This window comes from Solanum pennellii, chromosome 1 (genome assembly GCF_001406875.1).
Source record: "Solanum pennellii chromosome 1, SPENNV200".
Taxonomy (NCBI): Eukaryota; Viridiplantae; Streptophyta; class Magnoliopsida; order Solanales; family Solanaceae; genus Solanum; species Solanum pennellii.
Window position 1 is genome coordinate 98,432,825 of NC_028637.1, and position 9,534 is coordinate 98,442,358.

A 9,534-nucleotide genomic window follows, 5' to 3' on the forward strand; every position below is an offset into this window, starting at 1 on the left:
GAATACAACTTAATTATAAGTACAAACTGTACATAAATATACACAACTGTTCAATATCGATCAACTCAAAATTACCAATATCGGTCAACTCAAAATTACTTTTAAAAGGTTACAAAAATTTAGATATAAAATTTTCTAAATATTTTAATTCTTTTAATATATAATTCACCATGTTTTTTGGTAAGTAGAGCCGTTAAAATGGACTTGGCTCGCAAGGCCGATCCAACCCAACCCTTGAAATAAGTGGGATTGGGCTTAATATTTTTGGCCAATTTACGAACAAGGCTTTTTAGCCCGTTGGCCTCGTAGGCCTAACCCGCAAGCCTCAGAGGCCAGCCTGTGGGCTAGTAATTTTTAAAAATATTTATATATATATTTTTAATAGTGTTCTATTTGTAAAGATTTTATGAATAAATATTTTGAAAAACAAAAAATCAAGTATTTTGCAATATCATCTTGCATGGTGAACTATAGATAAAGATGAACTTCTTAAGGAAATAATACCACATATTGATTCAAATGTGATTGACGGTGAAAGTAGAAGTGGAGTTGTAAAACATTAATTAATGAGTCATGTAATATTTAGAAATTCAGATTTGTTAAGTATTTACGCTGCCTTGTGTTGCTATAAATCTTTTAAACCAGCTAGTTTTTTGTGAGAGAAATTATGGAATGATCAACATTTATCCTCTAAATCTTACGTTGGCTATTATGTATTTTTATAAATATTCACCAAAGTGTGTGATTCGTAAATGTATTTTTGTAAATATCTACCAAAGTGTGATTTATAAATGAATTTTTGTATGAATTGATGTCGTGTTCATAGACGTCAATATTCTATATTCTTTCTAAAAGAGTAATATTGTTCATTTTTTGGATGAAGGGTTAACACGTCCCAACTCGTGGACCGCTATTTTATTGATCCTTTAATTAAAAGGGCCAGATTGCCTCGCTTAGGACTGAATTGAACCGCTATTTTATTGACACTTTAATTAAAAGGGTCAAATTGTCCCAATGCATTTAACTCTCTAACTCATTAGGATTGGATTGGTTTAAACCGAGTCAGCTCATTTTGACAGCTATATTGATAAGTTAAATAACAGTAGCGTTAAGTGTCATTAAGATATTGGTCGTATATAAATAAATAACACAACAATAATAATAGCGTTATCTTCTTCAATAATATCTCAGCCCTTCGTTTTTCCCTCCATGAACAGCGCTTGCAATAACCCCCTTCTCTCTTCTTCCTTCCTTCACCAACCTCTCAAATCTTCAAGATTCCCAAATGTATCCATTTTCTTCCCCATTATTTCAAACCCCATTACCCCAAATCGCTGTATTCCCATAAAAACAACCATTAAGGGATCTATGGAGTCCAGGAATCCCACAAAGGGAAGAAGCACAAGTCCAAGAAAATTCAAACCCAGATATGGAACTTCAAGAAGATCAACTATCAAGAAAAGTCTTAGTCAAGAACAAGTTAATTTTACTAAACCCATTCCTGATGACCCTGTGGTTGGGATTGTTGGTGGTGGAATGTCTGGCCTTACTTGTGCTCTTTATTTGGAGAAAAGAGGCATTCGTTCAACCGTTTTCGACACGGTTGGTTATTCTTTTCCCCTTTTTTTTCGTTCTTGAATCTATTTCACATTGCATTGTTTTAGTCCGTTTGTGATAATGTTTACTTGAGTGTGTCTTTCAATACTTTTAGTAAGTTTTTCAATTACAACATCTTACTTTCAAGTTTAAGATCACAAGATTTAAATACACAAATCTGTTTTGACATGGCCATGAATGTAGTAGTCCAAGTATTTATTAGTGTTTAAATGATTTGAAACCAAAACTAGTATAAAGTTAGCTTCTCTAAAACAATTACTATCTATGCCATTTGTTTCTTCTTCTAAATATGTATGGCAAAGTTTTACATTTTATGCTGTCTAAACATTCATTAAAACAATTACTATCTGTGTTGTCTGGTTTGTTATAATTGCTTGACAGTTATTGGTAGAGTTTTATGATGATGCAAAGTAGAAGAATGCTATGGTGTATCTTCTTATCATATTTGATTGCTTTAGGGAATACATGGGTTGGGAGGAAGAATGGGAACAAGAGTGATTGATCATCAGCCTTTGATATTTGACCATGCAGCTCAGTTCTTCACAGTGACAAACCCCAAGTTCGCTGAGCTAGTTGATGACTGGTTGAAGAGAGGTCTGGTTCGTGAATGGAAGGGTACAATTGGTGAGCTTGAAGTTGGTGGGAATTTTGTCCCATTTCCTTCTTCACCTCCTAAATATATAGGGGTCAATGGTATGCGCCCACTTGCGGATTCATTACTATCTCAGGTGCATAACCTTTTGTGTAATACTTAACACTATTCTCCTCATAATGCCTCTATTCAACTTAACAACTCCCTTCAAATTTGTTTGTTGAGAATGTATGCTTAGTAGAATTTTTATTGTTGGTGTTTGTAAGTTTATGAAATTTCACTTTTTCACTGTCCTTTATGTTTTGGTCGCATCATTTTCTTTGTTTGCTTTTTCCCCTCAATTTTATAAAAGTTTGATATGTTGGACAGACTTCTTTGGTCAATGTGGTACGACCTTGTTGGGTAAGCGCACTTGAACCATTTAATGGGACGTGGCACTTGAGTGAGAAGGGGAAGCCTTGTGGGCAGTTTGATGCAATTATCATTGCACATAATGGTAACTATTTTCAATTCATATTGTAGTTTTGTCTTCAGATAGTCTTTTCTTCGCAAAAATTAGCAAAATTTTAATGTGCTAAAGCAAACCTTGATTGAGTTTATCTCTTCAATCTGTCAAAGAGGACAAAAGTTAGTGGTGGTCAAAGAGAAGATGCTCATATTTTTTTGGCCTATATTTCACTTCAAAGAGCCTTTTCTCCTCATAGCTATAGGTGGGAGTTATTGAAGTAAACTAATAATTGTTATCTTTTATTTTGTCATATTTTTCTTATAACTATGTTTATTTTTGGCTATTCAACTTATATGCAGTAGAAAAACCTCTATTTTCCATAGTTTATCTCCGTCTGCCTTCTTTTCTTCTTTTGATCAAGTAATTTTATCTCCATGTTTCATTGAAGAATAAATCATTTGAGTTTTTCAGCCCCCAAGGTTTTGGTCTAGTGATAAGAGTGACCGTAATGTGTAGATTAGGTGCAGATCGTGGGTTTTTGAACCCTGCTGCAGACAAAAACGAATTGTGGTGTACAAGTGCATGTCCACCGAGTTTCAAATCATGCTCCTCTAACCTCGGAAATTTCTCGGTTTTCAATTTTTTTCAAGGTTTGAATCGTCCTCTGATCTATGGGAACTAAAAGCATTCTTAGATCGTTCCCATTCTCACCAACAAACAGTAGGGTTATGGATAAATAAAAAGTCTGTAATGAGATATATGGTGATTAATAAAACCACCTTACCTTGTTAAAAAAAACGTAGATGCAACTGGTAATGTCAAGATCTTGCAACATTTTGGCCATGCGATTTCAGGAGTATGCAACTGGTAATGTCAAGATCTTCACATAGACAAAATGCCCAAAAAATCATTTTGTTTGGGTTTGGTCTCGAGGAGATTTTAGTTAAGAAAAAGAGGAGAACTTTTTCAAGTTAGAGAATAAGTGCACTGATAAAGAAAACATACGTGAATAACGTTTTATGCTTGTTTGAAGAAGAGAAGTTGGCCTACATAGAAATCTTGAAAATGCGTATTTATTATGAAATAATTATTAGGCTTTTGAAGACGAAGGTTTTAAATGTTAAAAAGTTGCACTGACCCAATTAGTATTTAATTAGAATAGAAGAAGCAAAAGCCTAAGAAAGAACAAAGCTTTATGAAACTCCTAGAATTGACTTGAGATAAGAAAAATATTGACGTGGAAAAGACGATGATCATGGACCATTAAGAAGTTACTAGACAGACCAAAATGATTAATCAATTAAATAATAATCAATCTAGCACTCAAAAGTAGACCCGAAGGCAAAACTGAAAAAACCACCTATCCACTTCTGGTTTTTTTATTTTTAACAATTCTATGGTATATGAACAAATAGATGATGAGTTTTGATGTTTGATTCTGCCTTGGTAGCAGGCCAATTCTCAGTCCGATGGAAGAAAAGCCATGGAGACACGTATCTAGTCTAGTATTTATGAAACTGTAGGCCACATGACCTTTGCCAACAGCCAATCCATCCTGCTATTGGTCTAGTCCTGCATTTTTTTTTATATTTTTTGATAACGAAAAAAATATAAAAAGAGATGCAGGACTAGACCAATAGCAGTTTTGGACAGGAACTTTATTCTTGCATCTTTTGATGATTTCATAGTTTTTATGTGTAAGTTTATTGTTGCTTGCTTATGTTGACATGACTTTATGCATTCAGTGTACTAAAGAAAGCACAGATACTTACACCTTCTGCATAATTGTGATTTCTCCTTTGTTACGCTCATATTTTGTTTTACATGTCGCCAGGTAAATGTGCAAATAGATTGCTTGCAGCATCAGGCTTACCCCTCATTGCAAAACAAATGAAGGTATTGGCAAATATTAGCTGGTCTTCTCTCATCGATGCATATGTATCTTGATTCTTTTTTTCTTTCCTATTTATTGTTTCAATTCATGATTTTGTTTTTCATTATCTTTCACAGAGACTTGAACTTAGTTCTATATGGGCTCTTCTTGCTGCATTTGAGGATCCTCTGCCAACTGCACTAAATGCAGCGTCCCTTCCCTTTGAAGGGGCTTTTGTAAAAGGGGTTGAATCTGTCTCATGGATGGCAAACAACACTAAAAAACTCTTAGCTTCCGATAGTGGTCCACAATGTTGGACATTTTTCAGCACTGCAACCTTTGGAAAGCAGAACAAAGTCCCCCAGGTCTCTTTCTGTGACAATGCTTTGAGCTCAACTATTTATTTTTTGACTAAGTAAATGTATTTCCTTCATAAACATGGACGAACTGTCCAATACAAGGGGTGTACCAAAATATGATTCTCTACAAACTCCGCCCAAGCATCTATACAACAAGGAATTTTCTGCTTACACCAAAACAAAATGAGGGAACGGAGACTACTCCACAACTGGGAGAAACTCTACTCTACTTTTTTTTTGTTGATAAAGTTAAACATTTTATAGACAAAAATACTCCATTGTTGAATTTTATTTAGTAATTACATCAGGAGTATACAGTAAGCAAAACAAAGAGATCTATCACCTATGCTCCTCCTAAACTATCTAAAAAGTGAGTGATAGGCAGGCCAATCATTCATGTTTTATTTATTTGGCCCTTGGCAGCTGTATTAGCTTAATATTATATTTGAAGTGTTTCCAATCTTTAAATTTGTTAAATAGGAGGTTCTGAGCAGTTCTGAGCCAAGTTTTAGGGGATGGTTATATTTTTGTGATTTATCGTAAGTTGCTATATCAGCAGCCACATAGAACATACATGGACAGTATGATTGCTGTGAGAACTTTTCAGGTGAAGAATGTATGTATATTATTTGTGGGATGTGTGTGTTTGTGCACGTATACATATACTGACGGCATTGGACATACTCATGAATGATCAATTTTTCTTTAACAGGAAAGTATTCCAAATGCTACAGGAGAGAAAGTGAAGGAAGCTATGCTTGAGGGTGTTGAGAAGGCTCTAGGACTATCAAAAAGCTCACTCCAAAAGCCATTTTATACAAAATTACAACTATGGTATGAAGTTATGTTGAACAATCTAGTCAATATATGCTAATTGTCGCACACACTTAATACATAATGAGAAACTGAACGGAGAACTATCACACAGAGTATTTGTTACTATGGCATAGAGATGCTGCACCACTACCTATACAAATTTCTTCTACTCTGGATCAACTGAAATGAATTTTCTGCATGACATGGACCGACACTTCAATTATATTACCTTCTCTGAGATGGCAAAGACTACCTCTTCTCCTACATGTTTTGTCTATAATTTTGGGTGACGGAGACTTCTCTTCATTGTTATTGATCATAGATTTTCTAATATAATTTATCGAGGCAATTGATCCTTCAAGCTCACATCTTTCCAATTTCAATTGAAGGCAGTAAACAGTTGAACAATTTTGTTAGTTGGGAGTGGAGTGCTTTTTGTAGGATCTTCTCTTCTGAAGCTGCTAATTTTATAGCAATGGTCGTGTTTCTTGTTACTGAACTGTAGTTCCTTCAGCATGTCAAATATCTTGGAGTTGAAGCTGTTCTCACAAAGGGAAACTGGTTCTGGGTAACGCTGAGGGTGTTTTATCAAGTAGATGCTCCTAAGTTAGGGTGGATTTGAACAGTTGAATTTGGAGTCTCGGTTACAGTTATTGTCCGAGAACATGACTTGGTGCTATGCTGAGAAAGCTATGTATTCTAAGAAATGTGTGTTGCTTTTTTTGGGGGTGGGTGGATGGAGGTGGGGGCTAACTAACAATTTATTGATCACCAAAGGATAAGCAGGGCAAAACCATAGCAAAACTATCACAGTTTGCTATCTACTTGAGACTCAGTTACAAGCAGCAAAGTAAAACTAAAGCAAATGAAAACTGGAGCTGTTGAATCTTTGCCCTGATACCTATAGGAGCTCTAATATTACATGTATAAGCAACTTCTTTAGCTACTGCCTACTCTTGTCTTCAAATGTCCTCGTGTTTCTTCCCCATGTACTGCATGGTTCTGCAGTATGGTGTGTTGCTTTGTTGTAAAAATTGAATGAGCCGGTCCTATTAATGCCACTTGCCCGTTTTCCTTTTTAGGAGTTTTCTGCTTATCTTTTTACTAAATTTATTGAAGAAGAAAATGTTCCCTGCTATCCAATTGTAATCATATGGTTTATTTTACTACATTGCAGGGGTGCAGCTCTTCCAACCAACACTCCTGGAATTCCATGCATCTTTGATCCTCGTGGAAGGGCTGGTATATGTGGTGATTGGCTACTTGGATCAAGTTTAGAAGCTGCAGCTTTAAGTGGCATAGCTCTTGCTGATCAAGTAATCCCCCTGAATTTCATTTTTCTGTCTCCTTATTATTGGCTCACTGCTAATTATGATAAAATGTCTAAACTTAAGCCAGAGTAATATTTGTTCATGTTTGTGTCCATAAAGAAATGGATCTTGGCCCTAATTCAACCTCTAAAGCTAAGCAAGCTCAAGAGGTGAGAATTGTCCAAGCCATATTAATGAGACCACCCAACCCTTAAAGGGCCGATTTGGGACTCCTCACAGTGTCTTTAATGGAGTACTCATTTTATTGAATTTACTCTGACGTTTAAACTGAATGTTATTCCCAAGCTTATAATAGGAAATTCCCTACAGATAGCAGATTACTTCGAACAAGGTGGTCGTTGCTCAGATGAGTTTGCTGTTGGTTTGCACGATGAATATAAGCCACTTGAAGGACATGATATAGGGCAGTTTCCAGGACTGGATACTGTTGATCAAATTACAAATGTCCCAGCTTTGACACTCGCTACATGAACTGATCCTGTGACGAAGTCTTCTGTAAGTTCTTAAGCATTTATAATCTGTAATGTAATTCATGTTAGTTCCTTCTCTTAATGAAGATGCATTCTTCTTTTCTTCCTACATTTGATGCTCTTGCGTGTTTTCTACGAAGGATGATTTGTTGGTTAAAGCAAGTGAAAACAAATTAAGACACACTATCGGAACAAGCAGTTTGCAATACTGGTTATAGACGTATACTCGAGCTTGAATCACTTTGCTAGCAGCTCATGCGAAGGTATCAGATCTTCTGCATACTGGCATCCTTTAGAATGATAACTTCGGAATTTTTCAAGTTGATGATAATCTTATTCTGCTTTCAGGTTCAGCTAAATATCTGATAATCGAAACTCAAGTTGGATTTCTCGAACCTTCATCTTTGGGTTGGAGAGAAAAGTACTCAAAAGTCAGAAATCGAGCCTCGATTTCATTAGAATCTCAGATGGTGAGCAAGTCTTATAAAACCTTGAGTGACGAATTCTACAATTTCAGAAAGAAAAACTTTGTAGTTTGAATATGCAACTGTAGATGTATAAGAACTATCAGTACATATAGGGGTGGCAATTTCAGCCTATATAAGTGAAACAAAACCATTTTGCCCATGTTAAACTAAATGGAACACTCGTATTTTATTTCATCTTCTTAAATGGGTTAATATGGTCTTCAACCTATTTAAGCTCATACAAATATGGACAAAATGGGTTAATATTAGAATCCATATTCAGCCCCATACAAGTGAGAAATGAAACAGATTTTTTTGTTTGAAAAAAAATTTAGGAATAGGTTGGTGGAAGGTCGGAGGGTGCGGATGCCTGTAGGGAGGGGTAAATTTGTTTTTGAAAAATTAATTTATTTAAATGGGTTGGAACCATTTTGCCCAAATCATATTTCACCAAATCAATATTTGTCCATATTATATTTGAATGGATTGTAATTCAAATCATTTTTTCTCAATCTATATTCGACCCATCCAAATTCGATGCAATCCAACCATTTGTCAACCCCTAAGTACGTATAGATGGTTTGGTAGGACTTCAAAAACATGATGATTGACTAACTTGCGTCTTTCGTTGCTTAAATAGATTTTTTTTCTTTGGATACTATTAAGGGATCGTTTGGTTTGAGACAAGTTATGTTGGATTATGATGGAATAAGTTATAATTGGATTACTTATGTTGAGATTTTTTTTATTGGTTGTTTGGTTTTCAAATATGCAAGACATATTTCTGAGAATGGGTTGGTTGTTTAGAAAAATACTCATTAAAAATACATGTAAGAATAAGAGCATGTTTGGATTGACTTAAAAACAATAGCTTTTAAGTCAAAAATAAAAAGTCAAACTGAAATGACTTTTAAATCAAAAAACAAAAAGTAGGACCGAGACCTACTTTTGGATTCTGACTTATTTTAAATCTTTTTTTTACTTATTTTAAGTCATTTTTTACCTTGTCAAACATTTCTTCATTTATTTTATGTCATTTTTGACTTATTTCAAGTTATTTTTTATATTTGTCAAACACTTTTAGATTTCAAAACTAACTTAAAAATAGGTTTGATCGACTTTTAAGCCAATTCAAACGAGCTCTAATTTGTTTGCTAATAAAAAAGGTAAGGAGGTACTTTTGATATTTTACATTTTTATCCCGAAATAAGTTATTTCGGGATGAGTATTCCCCGCACAAGTAGGAATAACTTATATCAGTCATAATTATATAAATTATGAGGTAAATTATTCCATACTTTATAACCAAACAAAGAATTGAGAAATATTAAAAATTTATTTTGAGAGTAGTTTTCTTTATCTATTGCAGCAGATAACCCATAAGTATTACAATCAAGTATTTATACGAACCATTTCTTCTTTATTTTTTCATAATGATGATTTTATAAAATTTGTATTTTTTGGTATGAAGTATATTTTCTTTCCCTGCGATTTCGATAAGTATCAATATTATATATCTATTTTTTATTTATTAGTTTGAGTGATATTCATCATTTGCCCT

At 34.4% G+C, this 9,534-nt stretch overlaps 1 protein-coding gene across 1 annotated transcript; it reads left to right on the plus strand.

Moving 5' to 3' along the window:
• Positions 1-1,157: 1,157 nt before the first annotated feature.
• LOC107008209 (renalase) lies at positions 1,158-8,178 on the plus strand. The gene is made up of 10 exons (XM_015207139.2): positions 1,158-1,602; positions 2,076-2,345; positions 2,579-2,705; positions 4,492-4,553; positions 4,668-4,895; positions 5,602-5,723; positions 6,883-7,021; positions 7,346-7,531; positions 7,647-7,769; positions 7,855-8,178. The coding sequence occupies exons 1-8, from the start codon at positions 1,210-1,212 to the stop codon at positions 7,505-7,507; spliced, it is 1,503 nt and encodes a 500-aa protein (XP_015062625.1). The 5' UTR covers positions 1,158-1,209; the 3' UTR covers positions 7,508-7,531; positions 7,647-7,769; positions 7,855-8,178.
• Positions 8,179-9,534: the final 1,356 nt, after the last annotated feature.